This window comes from Musca domestica, unplaced genomic scaffold (assembly GCF_030504385.1).
Source record: "Musca domestica strain aabys unplaced genomic scaffold, Musca_domestica.polishedcontigs.V.1.1 34, whole genome shotgun sequence".
NCBI lineage: Eukaryota > Metazoa > Arthropoda > Insecta > Diptera > Muscidae > Musca > Musca domestica.
This window is the reverse complement of record NW_026712313.1, coordinates 1,348,167-1,375,634: the sequence shown is the minus strand read 5'-3', so window position 1 is coordinate 1,375,634 and position 27,468 is coordinate 1,348,167. Positions and strand designations below refer to the sequence as shown.

The window sequence follows — 27,468 nt, the reverse complement described above, 5'->3', positions numbered from 1 at the left end:
ATTCCTCCCATACCAAAGCCAAAACGTGAAGGTATTTTATTTTTAATTATTTTTTTTTTCTATTTTTCAAACGTTTCATAATTTATGACTGCTGCTGTTGTTGTTGTTATTTTTGTATCGTTTTCTTGCCAATCTCGTTTCGGGTTTTCTTCAAATTCAAAACTAGAAAATCTCACAACATAATTTGTCGCCACGGCAATTTTTCTAACATTTATTTGCCATTAAAATATTTCAATTTGAGTTCTACACCGCCAGACCGTCGGTCAGACCGACCACCAGTGTTCGTCATCATTTGTCTGGGCGTTTTTCATTCGCGTAAACGCATATAATAAAGATCTTTGTGACACCCAAAGAGCCGTAGACCCGAAACACACACAAAATTGGCATTAAAGAGTATTGGACTTTGATGTTGAAAATTCAATTAAATTTTGAATTTTGATTTTTTTAGAACAAATTACAGGTCCAATTTTTTTATTAGGGAAAAATTACAGAACTACTGGGAAAAAATTTGCAGACCCCTGGCTGGCAGCTGCGGCCTTTTTTCCATAGGAAAAAAGTTGCAGACCCCCAAGACTGCTGCTGGGTTTTTTCCACAGGAAGTAAGTTGTAGACCCACTGGACTGCTGGATTTTTTCCATAGGAAAAAAGTTGCAGAACCCCAGGACTGCTGGCTTATATCCATAGGAAAAAAGTTTCAGAACCCCAGGACTGCTGCTGGCAGGACTGCTCGAGTTTTTTTGCATAGGAAAAAAGTTTCAGAACCCCAGGACTGCTGGTGGCTTTTTTCCATAGGAAACAGGTTGCAGATCCCCAGGACTGCTGCTGGCTTTTTTCCATAGGAAATAAGTTGCAGACCTCCAGGACTGCTGGCTCTTTTCCATAGGAAAAAATTTGCAGACCCCCAGCAGGACTGCAGCTGGCTTTCTTTTCCATAGAAAAAAAAAGTTGCAGACCCCTAGGAGGACTGCTGCTGGCTTTTTTCCATAGGAAAAAAGTTGCAGACCCCCAGGACTGCTGCCGGCTTTTTTCCATAGGAAAAAAGTTGCAGACCCCCAGGACTTCTAAAAAAAGTTGCAGGCCCCCAGCACTGCTGGTTTTTTACATAGGAAAAAAGGACTGCTGCTGGTTTTTTTCCACAGAAAAAAAGTTGCGGAACCCCAGGACTGCCAGGTTTTTTCCATAGGAAAAAAGATGCAGATCCTCAGGACTGCTGCCGGCTTTATTCCATAGAAAAAAAGTTGCAGAACCTCAGGACTGCTGCTGGCTATTTTCCATAGGAAAAAATATGCAGACCCTCAGGACTGCTGTTGGCTTTTTTCCATAGGAAAAAAGTTGCAGACCCCCAGGACCGCTGCTGGCTTTTTTCCATAGGAAAAAAGTTGCAGACCCCCAGGACTGCTGCTGGCTTTTTTCCATAGGAAAAAAGTTGCAGACCCCCAGGACTGCTGCTGGCTTTTTTCCATAGGAAAAAAATTGCAGACCCCCAGGACTGCTGCTGGCTTTTTCCATAGGTAAAAAGTTGCAGAACCCCAGGATTGCTGCTGGCTATTTTCCATAGGAAAAAAGTTGCAGACCCCCAGGACTGCTGGCTTTTTTCCATAGGAAAAAAGTTGCAGACCCCCAGGACTGCTGGCTTTTTTCCATAGGAAAAAAGTTGCAGACCCCCAGGACTGCTGGCTTTTTTCCATAGGAAAAAAGTTGCAGACCCCCAGGACTGCTGGCTTTTTTCCATAGGAAAAAAGTTGCAGACCCCCAGGACTGCTGGCTTTTTTCCATAGGAAAAAAGTTGCAGACCCCCAGGACTGCTGGCTTTTTTCCATAGGAAAAAAGTTGCAGACCCCCAGGACTGCTGGCTTTTTTCCATAGGAAAAAAGTTGCAGACCCCCAGGACTGCTGGCTTTTTTCCATAGGAAAAAAGTTGCAGAACCACAGGACTGCTGCTGGCTTTTTTCCATAGAAAAAAATGCAGAACCACAGGACTGCTGCTGGCTTTTTTCCATAGAAAAAAAGTTGCAGAACTCCAGGACTGCTGGCTTTTTTCCATAGAAAAAAGTTGAAGAACCCCAGAACTGCTGCTGGCTTTTTCCATAGAAAAAAAGTTGCGGACCCCTAGGACTGCTGACTTTTTTCCATAGAAAAAAAGTTGCAGACCCCCCAAAACTACCTAGGCCCTTAGTCTGAGGATTTTTTTCTGCAGGAAAAATTACATGCCACCAGTTGTTTTTTCCGTAGGTTTTTTTCCGCAGAAAATAATTCGAGGCCTCCTATTAAAAATATTTAAAAAAATAGTAACTTCCATTTTATGCTAATCGCGTGCCCATTTCGGGGCTCTAATTTCTAAAATAAATAGAAAACTGTTATACAAACTATAATACAAATAGAAAAGCGTATAACAAATTATTTCCATTAACAAATCCCCTCCTCCACCTCTCTTGAAAATAAATATCAATGCATCTTAATTACTTATATCAACAAAAATGTTCTCCATTAATCACCTACCGTTTCAAATGATCTCGCTTGTTATCCTCGCGCACAACAACTTGCGTTTCTTGGGCTATTTGTCCAAAACAGACGTTGTTGGTCTCTCGTACCATTTTCGTTTGTGAAACTTCATGGAGGCGAATTATTTTTTAAATGGGCGCACTCCAAACCCATTCAGCTGAAATAAAATGGTTATCCTTTTTTCTTGCAATGGGGGAGGGGGCGGGGTGTATCCTTTATATTTGTGTTGTTGTGAATATCAGCGATACAGCGGCTTTGGCATTAAATCGTTAGAAATCGATTTTTTTTTAAATTTCTCTGGTGGCGATTTTATTTAAAACTTTTTTATTTTTCTTTTGCACTAATTGCATTTATTTGCAATTTTTTATATATTTATTTTAATATATTTTATATATTTCTTATATATTTTTTTGCATTGATTTTTTTAATTATGGAAATATTAACACTTTTTTTCTTGCCATGTAGAATGATTTTTATTTTCTTTTTATCGGCAATGATTTTCGATCTGAAAAGAGAAGAAAGGGAAAAAATGGTTTAATAAGAATTTCTTTTTCTTAAATAAAAAAGGACGACGACTGGAAAAAGGAAAAGAAAATATCCTATCCAGTCGTTTGTAAAAAAATATATATTTTTTGAAAGTCTGCTTTATTAAATCTGATAAACGCTAATGAAACATATTCAAAGTATCCAAAGAGTTGACAGTTTTTTAAAAAATAAATTAAAAACATTTTCGATCTCGTACAATAACTCTTAATGTGTTATAAGAGCCCTAAGATATAAAAAATAAAGGTATTTAATTAAAGTATTTAAAAAAAATAAAAAAAAATAAAATAATAAATAAAAGAATATAGTCTTAAAAATGATAGTCTTAAAAAATGAAGTCATGGTGTGTTAAATTAAAAAAAAGATAAAATCTAAAAAGTCTAATTTAAAAAAAAAAAAAAAAAAAAAAACTTAAAAGAACCGAAGATTAAAAAAAATTAAGAAATTCAATGCTTTTTAAGAAATTAAAAAAAACCATATTCCATATAGCCTTAAAAATTAAACCATCAATATGTCAGGTCTGACGGCCCTGGCAATTTAAAAATATATAAAAACCAGTAAAGAAAGTCTTAAAATCGGCCGGGGCCGACTTTATGATACCCTACACCACTTTGTTAATTTAGTAGAGCTGCGCATAACAATTAAAAGTTTTTATGGGAGAATTCAATCATACACGCTATGATTATAATTATAATTTAAAGTTCAAAGGACTAAATATGCCGAAGCATTTGTATCTTTTAAATTCGGACTTGTATTGCCCATTTGGTGCACAATTAATTTGAAATCTGATAAAAATATATATGGGAGCTATATCCAAATCGGAACCGATCTCGATAAAATTTGGCAAAGATATTTCTGAGCTGTATTTCATATATTTCCCTGAATATCGTTGTTACAGAGTGCATATTACGGCTGTGGGTAACAAATATAACAAATCGGAAGGCCAAGTATATATGGGAGCTATAGCTATATCTGAACCGATCTTAACCAAATTTGACATACTAGCTTCTAGACTCAATTCGGTCGTAAATGCCAAATTTCATCCAATTTGGCCAAATATTAGACGTTTGGTGCACAATCAAAGGTAAATCGGACGAAGTTATATATGGGAGCTATATCCAAATCTGAACCGATCTCGATAAAATTTAGCAAATGTATTTCTGAGATGAATTTGATATATTTCCCCAAATATTGTTGTTACAAAGTGCATATTACAGCTGCGGAGTACAAATATAACAAATCGGATGAACAATATATATGGGAGCTATAGCTATATCTGAACGGATTTCGATCAAATTTGGTATACTTATTTTCAGGTCCAATCTGATCGTACGTGCAAAATTCCATACTATTCGGACTTATATTACACGTTTGGTGCACAATAAAAGGCAAATCGGACGAAGATATATATGGGAGCTATATCTAAATTTTGACCGATTATCTCCAATTCCAATAGGGTTCGTCCTTGGGCCCAGCAAATGATTTGTGCAAAATTTCATCTAGATTGGGCAATAAATGCGAACTGTACTTTGTTAAAATACATGGACAGACGGGCGGACATGCATAAATCGACTCAGAATGTGATTCCATGCAGATCATCAAAAGGAACTATGGGTCTATCTCGTTTCCTTTTGCCTGTTACAAACAAATGCACAAAGACATAATACCCTGACCACCTTGTGGTGTAGGGTATAAAAATACCATAGTCCATATAGCCTTAAAAATTAAACCATCAATATATCAGGTGTGACAGCCCTGGCAATTTAAAAATATAAAAAAATGTCTAAAAAAATATAAGGTCTGAAATGTTTTAAAAAAATATTTTTTCAACATTTTCCAAGTCTAGTTTTATTTTTTTTTTAATTTTTTATGTCTTTAAACAAGGTCTGATGAATTTTTAAATAATATTGCCAACAAATCCATGAGTTTTTAAAACCACTTAATATATAATTTCTATAAAATTAAAAAATATGTATATTTTTACAGGAGACATTTAAATACAGAAGATATGAAGCTTATTATTTTTATTATTTTTTTTTTTTTTTTGAAAATCACATACTTTTATGCCTTTTTAAAAAATATTTTACTTAATTTTTTGTAACAATTCACAAGGTAGTATTTGAAAAATAATAAAAATAATATTCAGTAAATCTAATAACTGTTTATAAAATATATTCCTAAAAATTCGGATGACTTTTTAAAAAGTCAATAAAAATACACGAGGTCTAATAACAGTTATTTCAGATAATATTTTCTACAAATCCTTGAGGTAAGGTAGCATTGTAATAAATATTATTTTTTTCTAAATCCACGAAGCATAACAGACTTTTAAAAAAATATTTTATAATAATCTAAGCATTTGAAATAGTATGGAGGGTATACTAAGTTTGTCATTTCGTTTGTAACACCTCGAAATATACATTTTAGACCCCACAAAGTATTAATATTCTTGATCAGCGTAAAATTCTATGTTGGTTTTGTCCGTCCGTCTGTTCGTCTATCCGTCTGTTGAAATCCCTCTAGCTTCCGAACGAATGGAAGTAGATTAATAAAATTTTACTCAAATGTATGTCATGTCTGCAGGACTTTTGATATTGAAAATGGACCATATAGGTCCACGTCTTTGTATAGCCCCCATATAACGGTACCTCCCGATATTCGGTATTTTTATGATTTTAGCGACCTTTTTCACCCGAATTGTTTCAAATTTGGTATTTAAAATTCGTAATGGGTACTACAGCCTAAGACAGAAAATTATCTGTGCAGGTCCACGTCTTCGTATAGCCCCCATATAATGGTAGCTCCCAATATTCGGTATTTTGATGATTTTAGCTACATTGCTACAGATTTTTTACCGAATTTTTAACGGATTTTATTGTTTTTGAGAATTCCCAAATTCGTTCCAAATGGTGGAGGTTATTCAAAGTTCGGCCCGGTCGAATTTACAGCTTTTTTACGTGCTGTGAATTCATTTGGTGTGATAGAACTTTTCAAAATACATTTTTGAAATCCACAAACTCTGATGACTATTTAAAAAATATTTAAAAAAAACATCAGCTAGGTCTTATAGCCTTTCACAAATTCTTGAGCTTCGTGTGGCCAGCTAGTCATTTAAAAATATATCTTTTATTTTTTTAATAATCATTTTCTATTTTATTCTATAATTTTCTTAACTTTATCTCCAGTTATTCGATACGGCCAAAATGTGCCTCATCGAAGTAACGCTAGGTTTCTTTGGACCAAATCCGTTCAGGACATTTGGAGTCGATTTGGCTGTGCCTGTCCGTCTGTTCTTTCTGAAGTCTTGAATTTTTTTGGCTTTCTTGGTCCTATATTTTTTGTTTCGCGTGTGGAAGTTTTTAACTGAGTCTCCTCTCACTATTTTCTTTCGTGTGACCCGAGTCATTTTTATTTGGAAATTTGGCGTGGGTGCAGAATCACTGAAAATGAAGCAAAAGTTCGCTCTAAGAGTGAAAAAGAGCGCTGATTTGTGAGAGCGTGAGTGGAACAGCAAACAAGGTTTGATTCGAACTGATATTCGAGCTACATCGAAAAATTGACTATGCTTGATATTCTCCAGGAGAGCTCCCGCTCGAATTCGAATGAGTTTCACACTCTGTTCAAATTCCTTCAAGGAATCTACCTAAACTATTCAAAAAATTTTATTTTCAGAATATTTTGCGAAAATGTTGCCCTTGAAAATCTGACCATTTAACACCTTTTAAGGATGAATATATCTCTATAGTCAGGTCCGGAAAAATATATCAATGGAAACGGATGGAAAATATTAAATTTCTGTCACTCTCTTTCCCAGCAGTTTTTATTTCCTTAGCTTTGCTCCCTCCCAATAATTCGCATTTTTTTTTTTTTTTTTTGTAGATTTTCTCAAAAAAAAAGAAAATTGTATATCTCCTACTATGTCTCGAAAGCTAGGATCCCTATATAATATTTTACCTTTCTGTCTCCCTCTGAAATCCGAATTCTCTCCCTCCGCTCTCTGAAAAATCCAGTTTTGATATCAAGAAATTTCCGTTTTCAATTTTTCGTCAATGATTTTATTTATTTTTTTTTTTTCAAAAAAAAAAAATAAATATATATTTCCACATAGGAATTTTTTGGAGCAGCATGGCAAAACAAAAAAAATTATTCAATTCTTGGTTCCAATGTTGTTGTTATATCTGTGTTTTCTGAGCTACGTATTTGGGGGCCAGTAAATTTTTATTACCATTTATTGTCATCAACTTGCAAAAAAAAAACGAAGAAGAAAAAAAATTAAAACCAAAATAAAACCAGTCAAGTCAGCCAAACTGACAGGCAGGCTGGCAACAGCCAGGCTAGCTGAGCTGGTGGTAACGTCAAAAATCCAACCATAACTTGCATGGAAGTCAAGCCACCGGTCCTGTCGTGCCGCCCTGCCTGGCCCGGTTGGCTAGGCCTTCTGTTGTTTTAATGGCTGGATGGTGGAGCTCGATGTTGATGATGATGACGATGATATTTTTGCAGCTACTGACTGACTGGCGCGCTAAACATTATATTTTGGTTTTTAAAATGGGAAGTATTGGTTGTTGGTGAAGAAACATTGGGGTTACACGATGAGCCAGCCAGTGAACAACAATACCATCATCACTGCCGCCATCGTCGTCAGCAGCAGTGGCAGAGCCATAAAAACCATTTTGGGTTCAAACTACACATTTATGGTTAAAAGCTGAAGAAAAAAAACAAATGAACGAACGAAAAAAATTACAGCAACATCGTCGTCGTCGTCATCATAGATGGATGGTTGGACGGACGGCCAGGCCAGGCCAAATTACGATGTCTGTGAGGTGTTGTTTTCAGCAGAGCCAGCCATACACTTAGCCGTTTCGTCGTTCGTTCCTACGCCTGCTGGTTTGATGGCTGGCTGACTGGCTGGTTGGTTTGCTGTACTGTGCTGTCTGTCCTTTCCTCTGGCCGGCCATATGTATGGCAACAACGACAAATAACACACAACGGCAGCAGCAGCAACAACAAAACCAACAACAACACAAATTGTATAAAAATTCTTTTTATAAACGTAAAATTGAAACGAAATTTGGCAACATGGCAGCCATAGTTAGTCGTTGTCGTCGTCGCTGTGCCGTCGTTGAATCAAGTCGAGGCTTATTGAGGCAAAATATCTTTGTGTGTGCATGATTGTTTGTGTATCGTTCGTTTTGGTTTGCTGTTTTCTATCTGTGTGTCCGTGTTTGTTGCTCTGTCTGTGTGTGTGTGCGCCAAGTGAAATATGGCAACATTGCTTTATTTGCTGTTTTTATAATAATTATTGGGTTTTTTAACCATAGCCAGCCAACCAACCAAGCACTCACACATACCCAACCATACACAGCAAAAGAGAAGAGAGACGCCAAGAGTTGCCTTCGTTGCTGTGTTGTTGTCGTCAAACACACAAGGAGTTCGTGTGTACGTGTGTGGGGTATCACCACCCAATCCCAAGCAAATGAGTGAGAGAGAAAGAGCGAAGAAAAATAAAACGGGTAATTTTGAATGTGTGAGATCACAACAATTAGAAAAGGGGAGAGCAGTAGGAAAAGAGAAGAGACATGGTTTGGCAAATACACAGAGACACACCATTCATGGCACGGTGGACTGGACGAATGAAGACGACGACAACAACAACGACGATGGGATGCCTTGGCATGTTTTTGTGAATTGAGGGAAGTTGTGTTGTGTTGATGTTGTTGGGCACAAAAGAGCGGCAGAGAGGTAGAGCATATGGGGTAGCTGTTTGGTTTGCAAACAGTATTCATGATGATGACGAACGAAGTTGACTACACACAAAAAACAGCAGCAGCAACAACAACATTATCATTGATGTTATGTTAAGAGGGTATTGTTGTAAAGCTGTTGTGTGTGCTGTTGTTCTCTTGTTGTTTGTTATTCCTTTATTATGATTATGTTTTTGTTATTGTTTCGTATATTCGTTGTCATCATTGTCGTCGTTGTCGCCATCGTCTTCTTTTATAAAAGAGGGTTCTGTTATTTGCACACACATACACACACACTCTCAAACTGTCTTTATTTGGGCAGTTAAAAGCAGAAGAAGCAAGAATTCGTTCGTATTTCCTTCTTTTGTTTGTGGAGAAGAAAAAGTCAAAATTAAAAAAAAAAACAATTCAATAGAATCCCAGCCATCCAACCATCAACAACAACATCGTCGTCGTCGTCGTCAAAGACAACGACTTAACATAAAAATTTATGCAAGAATTTTCGTTGTTAAAAATAAAACAACAAAAGCCAGTCATTGCGGCATTTTTTCCGTGCTTTTTGCCAAATCCAAAACTCTTGTGAAAACAACAAAAGCTGGATGGATGGATGGATTTTTGTTTTGAAAATTTTGCCGCTGCTGCTACTCAATGAAAATATTCTGGCTGGCTGACAGACAGACTGCCTCTACCTTTAACGCCAGCATTGCGTTGTTATTTCAAAATAGTCTCCACATTTCAAGTTGTTTGGTTAGGTGCCACCATCATCATGAAATCCACGTGTTGTATGACTCAAACCCGGAGTTTTAAAATTGTATTCCTCTTTTTTTTTTTTTTGAGGGGATGGAAACAGGAGTCCACTTCCTATCTAGACTCGATGGCAATTTTATGGTTAAATTAACTTGGACAACTTATCAGGAAATAAGGAGTTAAGGTGTTAAGCAAAAATGGATGGAAATCAATTCTTAAGGCGAAAAAGTCATTAATTTTTTGGATAAATAAAAAAATGCGCACATTTTTATCATTTCAGAGCAAAGTGATTGGCTTGCCAATGAATGGATTTTATTCACTAATAAAAAAGATTAAGCCGATTGAAAAAAATTAATGGGAACTAATTCTTGGGGCCAAAAGTTAATTTTTGGATAAACAAGTAAAAAAGCTGGCAGGGCCGAACTTTGAATCCCCTCCACCATTTGGAACGAATTTAGCAATTCTCAAAAACAATAAAAACCATTAAAAATTCTGTTAAAATCTTAAAAATGTCGAATGTAGCTGTTATATTAGGGTCTATATGACGACATGGAACTCCATAGGTAACATTTGTCATAAGCCATTACAATATTCAAATGCGAAACTTAAAAAAAATCGGTAACAATGTAGCTAAAATCATCAAAATACCGAATATCGGGAGGTACCGTTATATAGGGACTATATAACCGTGGACCGGCCCAGGCAATTTTCTGTCTTATGCTGTAGTATCCATCACGAACTTTAAATACCAAATTTGAAACTATTCCGGTAAATTATGTCGCTAAAATCATAAAAAATACCGAATATCGGGAGGTGCCGTTATATGGGGCTATAGGAAGACGTAGACCGGCACAGACAATTTTCTGTCTAATGCTGTAGTATCTATTACGAACTTCAAATACTAAATTTTAAACAATTCTAGTGAATAATGTCGCTAAAATCATCAAAATACCGAATATCGGGAGTTACCGTTATATGGGAGCTATACGAAGACGTGGACCTACATGGCCAATTTTCAATACCAAAAGTCCTGCAGACATAACATACATTTGAGTAAAATTTTATCAATCTACTTCAATTCGTTCGGAAGCTGGAGCGATTTCCACAGACGGATAGACGGACGGACATCGCAAAATCGACATCAGCAGTCCCCTAGACTTCTTAACGAGGGCTTTCCGGAGCCTTGCAATGGTGCAGATCAATTTGTACCAAGTTCAGACCAGACTCCTAAACACCGACTGATTGCTTTGCGGGAAGCTAAATTATATACTTCGTAACCCAAACCCAGCACTAAGACCAACGTTCTGCTTTTTAACAAACTTAAGGACCCCTTCTAACTCCATTACAGGAGGTGAAATCCATATGGATCCGCATGGGATCTTCGAAATAGGCATAGCGGCGACCTTACTGTCTTCTCGGAGAGTTTAAAAGCCATTAACTGCAGCCATAAGGAAATCAACAGATTTAACGAACTTTAGCACCTCTTTCAAATCCACTACAGGAAGTGGAATCCATACAGGGTCCACCATTCCTCTTGGGATCTTTGAACAAGGCACAGTGTCGACCTTACTGCCTTTCTAAAGATATTTAAGGGCATTCAATTCAACCACAAGGATATCAGCAGATCTAACGGACTGCAGGACCTCTTTCAACTCCACTACAGGAGGTGGAATCCATACAAAAGCCACCATCCCACATGGGATCTTCGAAACAGGCACAGGGACGGCCTTACTGCCTTCCAAAAGAGATACAAGGCCATTTATTGACCCTGGTCCTCTAAACATCGCAGCACGACCAATTCGCACGTTGCTCTACTCGACCTCATCGGAAAGGTAGATGTACCGGATATTCCCATTGATCAGCGGCCAATTATCCTTGCTGATGAGCCCATTGAGATTAGCCCGATCAATGACCGCTACTCTCAGGTCCTCCGGTGGCATCTGTTAAGAGAGTACATAAGTCTGTTTCGGCTTTGGGTCGCAAGGTTTTAGCGAAGCGGTACCATGTGGTTTAACTTTCGTTTCCCCATCGGGATCGTCACTTTTTCTTCGCCTCGGGTTGCTGCCCCTCAGTTAACCTGACACTCTTAACTGTCATTGGCTACAAGGGGGGTTTCGTCGCCTTTGGAGCAGCTCCATTGGACGAAGTTGCCGCTTACATAGACGGTTTGTTTTTCTGCACATTCGTCGTGACCACCCAGCCACCGCTGGGCTCGTCAGAGCCGGTGTGAAGGGTTTAAAGCCATACTTCGGGTTGGTCGGGTTCTTCACCGCAAATCTTTTCAGGATCTGTGATTCCAAAGACTTGGTCGTTGCCTTGTCTTTTGTCTGAATTGGATCTGAAGGCATTATTATTGACAGAACCAATATAAACACTAGTTACGCTTAAAACTATTGTAGACTTGGATAACTTATCTGACGAGGAAGCAATATAGACCCTATGATATCCATCTCCTGGGTGTGACTTCTAAGTCACTTACAGGATATTTTTGCTTGAAGGGAAAGGGATGAGAGAAATCCTTCTTAACCCTCTCCTAAGCTAGGTATAGCTTCAATATAATGGTACCTCCCGATTTTCGGAATTTTGTGGGTTTCTAGCCCAGTTTTCAATCAAATCAGGTGTAATTTAATATTTCAGGTACTTTGTGGTCAAAAATAATAACATTTTCCGAGTTTTGTCTCAAAAATAATAACATTTTCCGAGTTTTGTGGATTTTTTATTTCTTTTTCAATGCCAAAGGAAATCATCTTGTGATCGTCTCAATTACCCATCATTCACGGATACCCTTTAATACCAGTCCAATTTTTCCCTGGTCTAAATGGGGTCCCAAAATCCAAAAAAAAACAGTTGAATGATAGAGAATTGAAATAAACGAGGGCGTTGAAATGGCTGGGTTTGTTGGCTGGTTAACGTTCAATTGAGTTGCGACGACGTTGCTCAATTTACTGGCAAAAACAACAGCAACAACAGCAAAAATAATAATATTAAACTAGAAGAAGAACAAGCTAACCAAAAACACACACACACCCAAACCCAAATGGATACTAAAAACACCAGCCACACACACACTGTGATGAGAAATAATATCGATTCGAAAGGCAGTTAGCACGTTTAGGCTGGCTCGATGGCTGACAGGCGGCACAGCAGTTAAAAACAGTCATCCAGTCAGGGCAGAAAACACTAGCAAGTGACGTTAACATTATATAAAAAAATAATAGCAATAACAAAAAAAACAGAAACTTGTGCGGCAGCAGCAGCAAAAGAATAATACCACCACACAACTACAAAACAAGAGGAAAAATTGTACAAAAGGCAGATCTACAAATCCCTCTCATACACAACACGCACACACGAATTCAAACATGCAGGGACATTTCCTCTGCCAGAGAACCATCGAAAAAAAAATCCCCCTAGCAAACAATTCAGTAAATGCTGCTGAGAAAAATTCAGTATCTTTGCCGTGTCGCTTTACATTGTTGGAAGGAAAGTTCAGCACAACAAACAAACGTTTGTAGCTTTCCCCCTCCCAAAAAATTCCAAATAAAACGAACGACGCACACACACAGGGAGACACACTCAGCACATAATCTCGGTCTCACTGCCTTATTTTTTCACCCAAACAAACAAAAGTTATGTGTATTGTTGTTGCTGCTCTGTCGTTGGCGTCGTCGTCGTCGTGTAGTTTTGGCAATACGCAAACTCTCAATTCCACTCAGCCTCGTCATTAATCGGCAAACCACACAACTACTAAAGCAGGCCAACTCTTTCTAACCTCATATATATTATCATTTGCTCTCCCTCTCATACTCTCAGTGAATGTGGAGATGTGGCTGCTGCTGCTGCTGGCGTCGTCGCCACGGCATTGTTATCTCTGTGTACATTGGTGCCTCTGTGTGTGGTGTGAGTGAATTTTGTGCAAAGGTGTTGTTTTTTTTGCATTCCTGTTTTGTGTTGCCTTGCCCGTGTGTGTGCAGTATCAGTGTAGCTTAACGTAAGAGCCCCCCGTTTAAGGTTTTGTAGTTTCATCAGGTTTTTCTTCATTTACGGAATAAATAGGTGCGGATTTTTTTTCCATTCTGCTGTTATTTCAATTGTTTTCATTATTTGGCGAGTGTGTGTGTGTATGTATGACTGTGCAATTCATTGAGTAAGCCTGCAGAGGTGTGTGTGAGTGTGTGTTTTGTAGTTGATACCAAAAACAGTTCCCCCCAGATTTAGTCAGCTCGGCCGTCATTGCTGTTTGTAGCCCGAGTGCCTTGTGGCGGCTGTTGGTTTTGAGGTTTCATTACATTCCATTTGAAAAATTGATTTTAGTCTTGCGTTGGCTGTTGTTGAGTTACAATCGTTTTGGTTACCTGGCTGGGGGCTGGTTGTTGTTTTATTTAATTTTCTCAAGCAAAGGTCAAACTGAAGGCAAGCTGCATTTTCTTTTGCTCTGGATTTTTTTGGAATATATGACCTGAAACCCCGCACAAAGCTAACTCTCAGCTTAGTTTTTGATGAGACTTTCTCAACCAAACAAAAAAAACGAATTTTTTTGCAAAAAAGAAATTTAAAAGCTGTTCATTTCATTGTGACGTCTTGCCTTTCTTTCTTTGTTTGGCATGACCTCTGCTGTTGTAGGTTGTGCTGCCTGCCTGCCTGCACCGCCGCCTGTCAGACAACAACCAAACGACTACGAGCTGATGCTTGCTGGCTGCAGAATCATGCAGTTCAAATAGCAAATGGAATATTCTAGCTTTTCTTTAACTACACACAATTGCTGTTCTTGTTGTTGTTGTTGCTTTGCAGTGTACTTAATTGCAATAAAAAAAGAGAGAATTTGTTGTAGAGGCCAGGCACCACAATTTCTAAGAGGATGGAATATTTTACTATTTTTGTTCATAAAATGTGGTATATGTCCAGATGAGGCCATATTGAGATATATATATATCCTTCACAATTTGGGCGCCATATTTGTAAAATAAGGAAAATTTGTGGAAACTGCGATTATTTCCTTCCCCGGAATAAAAATATGAAGTAAATCATTTTTCAGGGGAGACAAGGGGAAGTCAACGTATTTTCTTTAATGTGGGGTCGTACAAACCATCAATTCGAAAACAAGGAGTAGAAATGAATAATCCCGATCCGGAAAGAAAACCTATTAAAAATTTGACAATTTAGGCGCCATATACTTAAAATAAAAATCAGAAAAAATACAGCAACCACTCCCCCCTTTGCCTAGAGAAAATCATGATATTGGTAGCTATCAGCAATATTCTTACGAGATAACTCCGTTTTTATACCCTACACCACAAGGTGGTCAGGGTATTATGTCTTCGTGCATTTTTTTGTAGCATGCAGAAGGAAGCGAGATAGACCCATAGTTACTTTTGAGGATCTTCTGAGTTTGATTTTTCCATGTCAGTCCGTTCATCCCCGTCTGTCCATGTATTCTTGTAAACAAAGTACAGGGGTCTAATTACCGCATAGGATATCGTAATCTTATTTTTGAATGATGGCGTTCGATATCGAGTACTTGACATGGAAGTGTCGAATACAACCATGCGAGTTTTTGCCCGTGCCTATTTTTTTGTCGTATACGATAATTTAAAGTATTATAATTCTGATTGGAGCATAATTTGTGCATTAATTCAAAAACATAAAGCACTTTGGCTCAAACCAACCAAAAAGTCCTTCCCGACACAGTGCTGGAAGCTGCCGCTGTTGACATATGTCCAGTAAAGTGTAGTTCTGACAAAATATATTTAAAAGCTTCCTTTGAAACACGAAAGCTTTGTTTAAACCTTCAATGTGAAGAAAAACTATAACAGCGTTTGTGATTTATTAAAATGGGTGTACTTAGATATTTTCTGGCAAAGATAGAGGATTGTTTTTATGGCGGATTTGTTTTCTTAAGACGTTTACATTGAAATCATATTGTGAATCCGACGATGACATACAAAACACAATTCCTCATCCATTTTGCAAATTATGCCCAGGTCGCATTTATTATTCGATTGAGATGGAATTTTCCAAAAAATTTTTGTTTGGCCCAAGGACGAACCCTATTGAAATTGGTGAGAATCGATTCAATTTTAGATATAGCTCCCATGTAAATCTTTATCCGATATCAGGTTTATTGTGCACCAAATGGCCAATATCAGTCCAAATGACCTGAAGGTACATCAAATTTGTAGAAAATCGGTTCAGATATAGCTATAGCTCCCATATAAATGTTTCAACCGATTTGGGTCCTTAAATCCCTCACATGCCTAATATGCACTCCACGAGAATGATATTTGGTACCAGATGAAAGATATAGCTCAGAAATATGTGCCTAAAATTATATCAAGATCTGTTCAGATTTGGATATAACTCCCATATATATTTTTTCCGATTTCAGATTTATTGTTCACCAAATGGCCAAAATCAGACCAAATGTCCTAAGTTTTGGCACATCCGACTGAATTCAGTCCAGAAGCATGTTCATCAAATTTGGAGAAAATCGGTTCAGATATAGCTACAGCTCCCATATATATGTTTTAACCGATTTGGGTTCTTAATATCGGTTCAGATATAGCTATAGCTTCCATATATAAATATGTTTCAACCGATTTGGGTTCTTAAATCCCCCACATGCGTAATATGCACTCCACGAGAATGATATTTGGTACCAGACAATCTATGGAGATCAAAAATATCTCTGCAATGATATCGGATCAAATTAGGATATAGCTCCCATATATATCTTCGACCGATTTCACATTAATTGTGCACCAGATGGTTAATATCAGTTCAAATGAAGTAAAATATTGGCACTTCCAAACCGAATTCAGTCTAGAAGCAAGTAATTCTAATTTGGTTACGATCGGTAAAGATATAGCTATATCTTCCATATACATATAGCTCCTAGTAGCCCAAATTGGATAGATTTTTGTCTGTCCGTCTGTGGAAATCTCTCTAGCTTCCGAACGAAATGAAGTAGGTTGATAAAAATTTACTCAAATGTGTATTATGTCTGCAGGACTTTTGGTATTGAAAATGGGCCATGTAGGTCAACGTCTTAGTATAGCCCCCATATAACGGTACCTCCCGATATTCGGTATTTTGATGTTTTTAGCGACATTATTTACCAGAACTGTTTCAAAATTGGTATTTGAAGTTCGTAAAGGTAACTACTGCCTAAGACAGAAAATGGGCCATGTAGGTCCACGTCTTAGTATAGCCACCATATAACGGGGTACCTCCCGATATTCGGTATTTTTATGATTTTAGCGACATCATTCACCGGAATTGTTTTAAATATGGTCTTTAAAGTTCGTAATGAATACTACAGCCTAAGGCAGCAAATTGTTTGTGCAGGTCCACGCCTTCGTATAGCCCCCATATAACGGTACCTCCCGATAATCGCTATTTTGATGACTGCAGCTACATTATTCACCGATTTTTTTCTAAGTTTCGCATTTGAATATTGTAATGGCTTATGACGAATGTTGCCTATGCTGGTCCATGTCGTCGTATTGACCCCAATGTAACGGTTTCATTCGGTATTTCTACGATTTTAACGGATTTTATTGTTTTTGAGAATTGCCAGATTAATTCCAAATGGTGGAGGGTATTCAAAGTTCAGCCCGGCCGAACTTACAGCTTTTTTACTTGTTATAACTACCTTTCCAGCTGTTAGTTACTCTTCGGACTTATATGGAAAAATCACGGTGTGATCTCTCGTTCATATAATATTAATTTAATGAATCCCCACAATGGTAGCGTAGATTTCAACAAATCCACTTGTCTATATTAGTACCCTCTATGTATGTACATATACTCAATACCATATAGGTATGTTTATTATTAACATACATACACACAAACAAAGAAATCTCTGTGTGCCATTCTTTCATCTTAATGCGATCATGTATGTATGTTCGAAAAAAAACGTATCTCACAAAAAATAAAGAAGAAGAATCTATAAAATAAATTTATACAAACACACACACACACCCATAGCTATCGGCCTTTGGTGTACCCGTAGTTGTGGGAAACCATATAAACTTAACCAAGCATTCAGTTTTCCTGGTGTTGGTGATGAACAACAGCAGTTCTCCAGATTCTAGTCTTTCGAGTAAATAATGCAGAAACAAAACTTAAAAAACAACAACAGCAGCAACACCAACAACAATGACATTAAAAAGTCGAAAAGCAAAGTGGTAGCGATAGAAGAAGATGATGACTGACTGACGGACTGCTTGTCTACCAACCAGACTGGCTGTTTGTTAACTTGCCTGACACACAGCTCTCTGCCACACATAGCGCATCCGTAATAATAATGCTGGATGGAAGTGAGTGAGTGAACGAGTGAACGAAATCGGAAAAAAACAACAAGCTGGCTAGCTCCATGCTTAAAACAATTGTCCATTTAATCTCTGACAATATAAAATTTATAAACTTTAATGGGTTTTCCCCCCATTGCTCTTCCTCTCATTGCTGTTACTGGTCTCAGTCGGCCTGGCCTGGCCCGGCCTCCTTTCCTCCCTCCTCCATTTGTGCAGTATAATTTCACTAAAGTAATTATGTTTGTTCTTTGCCGTTCCCTACCTCCCTCCCATCCATTTTCCTTAGCCTGATGTGCCAGCTTTGTCCCTAAACGGGAAACGGAAATGGAATCTTGGGATTTGCCTTTAAAGCATGCGAATTGTTTTTATGGCATATTTCAAAGGGATTTATCCTCCTCATCTCCGTCCGGCTTCTTCGTTCGTTCTTCGCCTGATGTTGGAATAAAAAATAAGACCGGCAGTATTTAAATTAAATCTTTTTTTTTAAGAGAGGGTTGGGGTTAGGAACGGCAAAATATGCGTCGTCTTTTTAATTTGCCAAAGTAGGGGGGAATACATTAAGGAGGGCTTAATGGATTTTTGTTTTTTTGATTCTCAATAAAAGGAAGCGGGATTAGGGGAAATCAAAAATTTCGAAAACATAACATAGGGGAAGGGCAGAATCACCAGACGATGAACGGAGCTCTTGACAAGGTCACCTTTGTGTAGAAGACCTAGAGATCCAAAAAGAAAATATATCTCTGTAAAAAATTTGGAAGCTTTTGTATCGACGATTCACAAAAATGAGTTGGAGGAATCCATAAATACATTTTTAAACATAAGCCAGTAAGGGTATGGCAAAATTCAGGACATTAAGACTGATATTGACCATTTGGTGCACAATAAACATGATATCGGATAAAGATATACATGAGACTTATATCCTAATCTGATCCGATCTTGATAAAATTTGACAGACGTATTTTTGAGCTCCATAGGTCATCTGGTACCAAATATCATTCCTGTGGAGTGCATACTACGCATGTGAGGGACTTAAAACCCCAAAAAAGAACTATATCCTAATCTGATCCGATCTCGATAAAATTTGACAGAGGTACTCCATAGGCTATCTGTACTAAATATCATTCTTGTGGAGTGTATATTACGCATGTGAGGGACTCAAGACCCCAAATCGGATGTAACATATATATGGGAGCTGTGGCTATATCTGGTCGGATTTTCTCCAAATTTGATATATTTGCTTCTAGACTGAATTCCAAAAATTCAGGACATTTGTACTGATATTGGCCATTTGGTGCACAATTAACCCGAAATCGGATGAAACATATATATGGGAGCTGTAGGTATATCTGAACAGATTTTCTCCAAATTTGATGTACTTGCTTCTAGACTGAATTCAGTCGGATGTGCCAAAATTCAGGTAATTTGCATCGATACTGGCCATTTGGTGTGCAATAAAGCCGAAATCGATTGAAGATATATATGGGAGCTATATCTAAATGTGAACCGATTCTCACCAATTTCAATAGGGTTCGTCCTTGGGCCAAACAAATATTGTTTGGAAAATTTTATCTCAATTGGATAATAAATGCGACCTGCATTTTATTCACAAAAATACATGGACAGACAGACTGACACGCATAAATCGACTCAGAAAGTGATTCTATGAAGATCCTCAAAAGTAAATATGGGTCTATCCTTACCCTTACCACTATGTAGTGTAGGGTATAAATATTGGTATGGGCAAAGTGACAAGAAAATCGAACATTTATATCCAACCTACCTTTTGTGGGCAAGGTACCAGAAGGGTTTCGCAGATATATGTATATCATCTTCACAGCAGATCTTTCTTTGGCAAAAATGTTTGTGTGTGTAAAATTTGAAGAGAGTAGGATGCTTACTTCGCCTTCTTCGATCGTTTTGGCTATTCAAAACGTTGACCCTTTGTGGGGGAGGTACCAGAAGAAAGTGTCCGATCTCGACCATCTTTATAGCAGATATTGTGTTGATGGAAATATTAAGATGTAGCAATGGAATGATCGGATCGCGTTTTATGAACTTCATGGATATTCAAAATGTTGACCCTTTGTGGGGGAGGTACCAGAATTAATGGACCGATATATTCCATCTGCACACACGAAAGATCTGAGGCTTTTTAATGGGCCCATTTGTGGTTATCGTGAACTTTGAAGCATTTGAAAGGCCTTTTTAATGACTTCTGGATTTTTTACGAAAGGGAAATCTATTATTTGTGGGGCACCCGACCGCATGCATAAACTCTGCGCCGTATTGAGAACAATTTTTTAATATTCGGTTTTTTTTAAATCTAGCTGATCCTGGATTTTCTATTAATTTCCACAGAATTATTACGAAAATTTTAAGTACAATGAAAATCAGGGATGAAACATAAAAAAACCTGGAATTCCATGCCCTGGAAAAAAGACAAATATTTCAAGTAAGAGGTACCTATGCCCTTAGCTAAGTTGAGGATGGACTTCAAAACGGCAACGACAAAACAACAGCAGCGCACGCTATGCGTATGTGTGGTGTTTTGCTAACAGCGATAACGTATACGACGTGACCGAAAGATAAACGTCAACGTTACATACAAGCTGCTACAAACTTACACCCCCAGATCACCACTACCAACCCCTCAGAAAAAAAACGAATATCTTGCAGGTTTTATTCTATGATTGTTTTGTTTATTTCTCTTTGTGCGGGGGAGAAGTAGAAGAGAGCTCTATATGAGGAATGTAATTGTAGTTTTGTGGCCCGCCATAAAAATATCAGCTACAAACTACAAGTATTTTTTTGTTTTCGTTTTATTTATTGCCAGTAAAATTAGTTTTGTCAACCAAACAACTACCGACCAAAGTGTGCAGTGTGTGTAACATTATTACTTCTGCCGCTGCTGCGCTGCTCTGATGGGCTCTGTCGACATCGTTTGTTATTGTTTACGTTTAAGGGGGGAAAACACGACAACGACGACGATATTAACTACAGAGAATTTTACGAAACGAAACAAATGACAACAACACTACTCCACCACACATGCCTACCACCCATCATGTTTCGTATTTAGTAATTAACTCTTTTCCCTGTGCTTCGTGTAAAAACTAGTACTCTCTCTCGGCTCATTGTTATGGCTCTCTGCCGTTACTCCCTCTCATTGGTGTTGGGGTTTTTTTTTCCCTGCCTTTGTTGATGGTTTCATGTAAACAGCCATGACACAACATCAACGGCCGCCAGCCATCCATCCCCACCAAAACACACACACACACTCCCATGCATACACCCCTCACCAAAGTAGTTGTGTAGTTGTGGTACCATAACTAAAGCTCTCTGTAACACAGAGAGACAGAGAGGGAGATAAAGTAAGCCAGAGAGCTCTGCCGCCATTATGAGTTATGTGTGTGTTCTATTGGAGGAGATGTCATTGCAGTCATTTTAACATTTTTAACTTGGGTTCTTTACCAGAAAGGAAAAGAAAAAGAACGAAAACAACAAAGGTGAGTAAGTGTGTGTGTGAGTTAATTTCACAAAGTAGTTAGGTAGAAGGCAGTTTTCTTGGTTATTTATTTTTCTTGTTGTTTCTTTTGGTGTTTTTGCCATTTAAAGAAACCCTTCTTTTTATGTGGCCCCCTCCCTCCCTCATTGGTTGTTATTTTTCTCTTGGACATAAGGCGCAAAAATCCAAGGCATAACAAAAGGAAAGAAAAAAAAAACAAAAAACCATGGCATCGCTGCCGTTGCCATTATTTGTCGTTGGTGGTGATGCATACCAAGCCAAAAAGAAGCCGAACAACCAACAGAAGAAGAAGTAGGAAAACCAGAAGAGGCAGCAGCAGAGGCAGAAAAACACGTCTTTGTTTTGCCCAAGGTAGGAACGAAAAACACGACGACTTTTTTTTCTTAAGTAGTTGGTTCAAATTGCCTCACACTCCCAAACTCACGTACTCTCTTCTGGATTTCCTTTGGAAGACCACCTAACACTCCTCTCTCATCCTTGCCATAGCCTCTATTTGCTCCTCATCAACACTACTCAACAAATTATACCAGCCAGCCAGCCGATATGTATTTTAGTTGCTTGTCATCGTCATCATCTTCTGCTTCTTCGCAAATGAAAACACCAACCGAGCTCTGTAGTTGTTTGGCGGCGACGGCGGCAATTTTGTTTAGTTAGTGGCTTTACATTTTGTTGCTGATTTCTACACATAAGGTGGGAGAGGAAATGGGGGATGGGGTATAATAGTACATGTGTGTGTGTGTGTGTGCCTGTTTGTATGCCATAGCTTATTGTTATTATTATTTCACTTGAAATTGTTTGCCGCTGCTGTTGTTTCTGCTGCTGTGCCTGCCAATGTTTGCTTAGTTTTGTGCCATTTTCATCGGTTTCGGTTTTGAAGTTCGTTTGCAAAATGGGAATCCAAGCTGGCTGCCTCGCTGACATGTCGCTGTTGTTGTAGCTGCTGACAGCCCCACTATTTTCAGTCTTTGTTGATTGTTAGACATTAACTGATGTTCTCGAGTTCTTAAGCCAAAACTGGCATTAATTCTCAACTTGGCATTTCAGCGCGGACTTGGAAATAAGAAAAAGCCTTCCTGGAGTAAAATAAATGCAGTCTTTTCTTCAAGTGCAGAATTTTTCTATTGCAGTGTTTTATTTAAAAAAAAATATTCCTTTGATTGTTGGATTTTTTTTCTGATTTTCTGGGTCGCTCAGTATTTTTCCACTCAGCATTGATAGAGACTCGACGTTCGTTGCCGTCATCCGTGCATCCATCAATGGCCGTTTTTTATTCGATTTCATTTAACTAAACAATTTAGTAGCGTCTACAACACATATTTTATTGATTTTTATAAACAAAGCGGCAAGTAGAATAAATAGAGAGGCCTAAATTTTAGCAAAAAAATTTATATTGTTTAAAATTTAACAAGTTCTGGAAAGATATATTTCTTAAGGCATTAGAGATATATTTTATGAAAATAAAAACAAGTTAAAAAGTATCGGTCGGTTTTTTCAACAGATGTATACTCTCAGCCAATGTTCGATTATTTAAATATATTTTGGCTTCTGTTGTGATTATTCAAATTTTTGACCCTCTATGGAGTGGGTTTCGAAGGAATGGACCCATATTGTCCATTTCGTATCGGACCTTAAAAAATATGATATAATTTCTAGAAAATGTCAAATGAGGTACCAGATATAATCGACCGAAGTATTCCGTTTTAATACTTCGTCTAATAAATCGCAAAATGACAGATAAAATTATTGAAAATTGTGACCCTTTGTGGGTGGGATACCAGAAGGCGTTGGCAGATAGGTATCATCTTCACAACCGATATTGTGTTAGCAAAAATGTTTGTATGTGTGAGATTTGAAGAGAGTTGGATGCTTATTTCGCTTTCTTCGAGCGTTTTGTTTTTCAAAATATTAAACCCAATGTGAGATGGTACCAGAAGGAATGGTCCGATCTCTACCATCTTTAAAACATATCGTATGTTGATGGAATAATGAGATGAGATGCACCAAGTCTGAATGGAATCATATGTTGATTTCGCGTTTTATGAGCTTCATTGATATTCAGAACTTTTACCCTTTTGTGGGGGAGGTACTGTTAGTGGACCGATACATCTCATCTTCATAGCAGATCTTGTGTTAGTAGAAATAATAAGATGTTCGAATAAAGAGAACGGAATGCTTATTCCGCATTCAATAATCGTTTTGGGTTATTCAAAACTTTGACCCTTTGTGGGGGAGGTACCAGAAGGAATAATCCGATATTTACCATCTTAAAAATAGATCTTGTCTTGACGGAAATATTGAGATTTACCAAGTCTGAAAGGAATCGGATGATAATTTCGCGATTTATGAGCTTCATGGATATTCACAATTTTGACCCGTTGTGCGGGAGGTACCGGAAGGAGTGTACCGATATGTTCCTTCTCCACAGCAAATCTTGTGTTAGTAGAAATAATGGGATATGTGAAATTTGAAGAGAGTCAGATGCTTATTTCGGATTTTATAATCGATTTGGTTATTCAAAACGTCGACCCTTTGTGGGGGAGGTACCAGAAGAAATGGCCCGATCTCTACAATCTTTATAACAGGTCTTATGTTGATGGAAATATTGAGATGTGCCAAGTCTGAATGGAATCGGATGTTAATTTCTTGTTTTATAAGCTTCATGAATATTCAAATTATTGACCCTTTGTGAGGGAGGTACCAGAAGGATTGGTCCCATGTATCCCTTCTATACAGCAGATCTTGTGTTAGTAGAAATAATAGGATATGTGAAATTTGAAGAGAGTCGAATGCTTATTTCGGGTTTTTTAATCGTTTTGTTATTTAAAACGCTGACCCTTTGTGGGCGAAGTACCAGAAGGAGTGGACCGATATATCCCATCTTCACAACAGATCTTGTGTTAGTATAAATAATGGAATGCCTGAAATATGAAGAGCTCCGGATGCTTATTTCGGATTTTGTAATCGATTTGGTTATTCAAAATTTTTACCCTTTGTGGGAGGAGGTACCAGAAGGAGTGGACCGATATATATACCATCTTCACACCAGACCTTGGGTTAATAAAAATATTGCGGTGTGTGAAATATGAAGATAATCGGACTGTTATTTCACGTTTTATAAGAGTCATAATAATTCAAAATGTTGACCCTTTATGGGGGAGGTACTCGATGGAGTGTACCGATATTGTCCTTTTTCGCACCTAACTTTGCACTGACGCAAATATTAGGATTTGTAATGATGAAACAAAATCGGAATATCCTTTTTCTTTTTGTGCAGTAAAATATATTTTTTTTTGACAATTCTACCTTTTTTTGGGGGAATTACGAGAAGTAATGGACCGATATTGCCCATCTCCGTACTCGATCTATGTTTCATTATAATATTACGATGTACCAAGTTTGTACCAAATAGGATACACACTTTGAGAGTTATCGTGTGCACCAGCCAGACATCGCTAGATCGACTCCAAATGTGCTAAAATGGAATTGGTCCAAAGAGACCTAGTGTTTCATTTTTTTCCTTTGTTATGGAAAAATCTTCCTATAGCTTCTAAAATATCACCCTTTACATCTATTTTATTTAAAGGTCCCAAAAAAGGTTTTGAAAGAAAAAAAGTTTGTAGGTCCATGAAAAATTCATGCCAGATACACTTAAAAATTTGACTTAAGTTTTTCTTTAAATCTACGATTTTGCCTAATTTTAAATTTTGTATTTAAATTAAAAAAAGGGAATTTTAATATTTCTTGAGAGCAGGTTGCATATCTTATGGAAAATATCTATCCAAATAAATTTTTTACTCATGATTATGATTATTGCTCTAATTACTCTACATAACCTATTAACGTAAATTTTGAAAAATCGATCGATAGGGTTTAATACTTACATTATTATAACTCAAATTTTCCCAAATTCAATTCTTAACAACATTTCGCATCGAAAACATTTTTATAGCCAGCCGCGTCTACGTTATCACGCCGTACATTTTCAAGTAAGGTACGCAAACTTTACGTTACGATTACACGATTAATGAAATTGCGACGATCTATTGGCGCGAGCGTTTTTCGAGCAGCTTTATACCGTATCGAAAAGCTAGCTAGACGCGTACCGTACCGTAACAAATCGAACGTTTTTTTTGCTTCGATTCACGTCCGTTGTGGCTAGAGGTAGGCGTAACGGGGACAATTCGTTAATCCTTGGGGCATCGTGGAGAGAGAGAGCTGAAAATGGAAAACCAAATATGACATTTTATGAGGATTTTCAATATAAGAATAAAATATGTATTATAAAATATAATGCACTAAAAACGTTTGTAATTTATGCAAGAGAAAAAGAAAACATTTATAAATAATAATAATAATAATATATATATATTTAACGACTTCAATTTTAAACTGTAAATATTTGTGAAATCGGTTAGAGAATGTATGCCACAAGGTGAACCTACATATTCTGCTTCAGAGGTTGTTATCTAACGTGAGTTTCAAAAATGAAACTTGAAACAACTCCGGTTATAGGAAAACGTGGAACTATACCAAATATTTATTGAGAGGTGGTAATCTCACATATAGATCTCGAAATATCAAATAATAGATGATTTGGTTGGAAATTAAAATAAAAATCTTCAAAATGCCAAGAATCAGGAGTTACCGTTATAAGAGTGCTATGCCTAACCCATGGACCGATATAGCCCAATTTCAATACCAAACATCTTAGGAGTAACACGATTTCTTTAAAATATTTTCAACGACTCATTGGCTGAGAATGGAATGGATTTTTGTAACAAGGGGTTCGCAAACAATAGTCGGAATTTTTGTGGATAAAAAATACGATTATGTCTTCAATTACACGAAATTTCTTATACCCTCAGCTGTGGTATATATCATTTAATAAAGCCAAATCGTGCCTAATCGAAAGAACGATTTTAGGACCAGGTCTTTTAGCACGAATTCTTTTTCAGAATATTTAGAGTCGATAACTCCCAAAGGTAGTATCTGATTTCGTGCAAACTTAGTACATCGTACAAACTTAGTACATCGTACAAAAAGGTGTACCTTCCCATAAGGGCTCGAAGGTCTAAAATAATTAAAACTGTCATATCTTACGAACCAATTCAAAGATTTTCTTCAACCATCCACCTCCTAAATATTCATATCAAACATAGATTTAATGTAATTATGGGACATGTCGGGATTTTAAAAATGGTCTCATATAGACATGGCAAAACAACAGAGGTAATCTCATTTGCTAACGGCAAAGTCCGTTAATTTAAGTAGCAAAGGCTCACATAAAACAAATTTTTTAACCCTTGAATAATTGGTAATGAAAAAGAAAAAGAGAGAGTATAAATGACAGGAATATACAAGATATTTAAAGAAAATACAAAATATATAGCATAAATTTGGAGGTACTAAACTGCTAATTTAAAGGATAAAATGTACAATTATAACTTAATTGGGGTCGAGGCGTAGCTCAAATTAAAGATATTGGAAAATATCGGGGAGTATGCGCTTGGTTTGTGTCTTTGCTACGTCTATTTTATTTTTTATTCATCTGAAGTCCGCTTCCTGTTCTAGAGTTGGAATTTCCGCAGAAATCAGGAAACTAAAAATACAGGTATCTCTACAGTTGAATTTCAAAATCGGAAAATATAACAAAAATGAGAAAATTTTGACAACATGAACGAAAGAAAAAAAAGAAACATGTATAAGCGCTGCTCAAAAACAAAACCTCGCTCACCAGTCAAATTTCTCTTTGTTTTTTTTTCTTTTAAAACAATCAAAAATCCAGTGTTTATATATAATTTATACATTTTTTGTAAAAAATCGCATTATTAATAATTTTGGAAAAATAGATTTTTTTCTCTTAAATAATCTCTTTTTTGGACTCATGTACTAGCACACGATTTTGAACAGTGCTGGTATAACCCACAAGTCCAGTAAATGAGAATGAGTGAAGGGAGTACTTTTTACACAAGGGGACATAAAATAAAAAAAAAGTACTCGTGTTTTTGCATGATATTACCTTTTTAATTCTACCATGGATTATATCTTAATTAAAAAAGATTTTGACTTTTCAAAATGACTCGAAAAT

At 37.1% G+C, this 27,468-nt stretch overlaps 1 protein-coding gene across 2 annotated transcripts in view; it reads right to left on the bottom strand.

Annotated features, from left to right (window-relative positions):
* Positions 1-27,468, bottom strand: part of LOC101895549 (protein split ends) — a 249,591-nt gene that overhangs the window by 219,770 nt on the left and 2,353 nt on the right. For both annotated transcript variants that reach the window (XM_059125563.1, XM_059125565.1), the window contains exons 2-3: positions 25,262-25,595; positions 2,500-3,007 (exon numbers count right to left, since the gene is read on the bottom strand). In XM_059125563.1, the coding sequence (XP_058981546.1) occupies positions 2,500-2,594 (95 nt within the window). In that variant the 5' untranslated portion in view covers positions 2,595-3,007; positions 25,262-25,595. The remainder of the gene's footprint in view (positions 1-2,499; positions 3,008-25,261; positions 25,596-27,468) is intronic.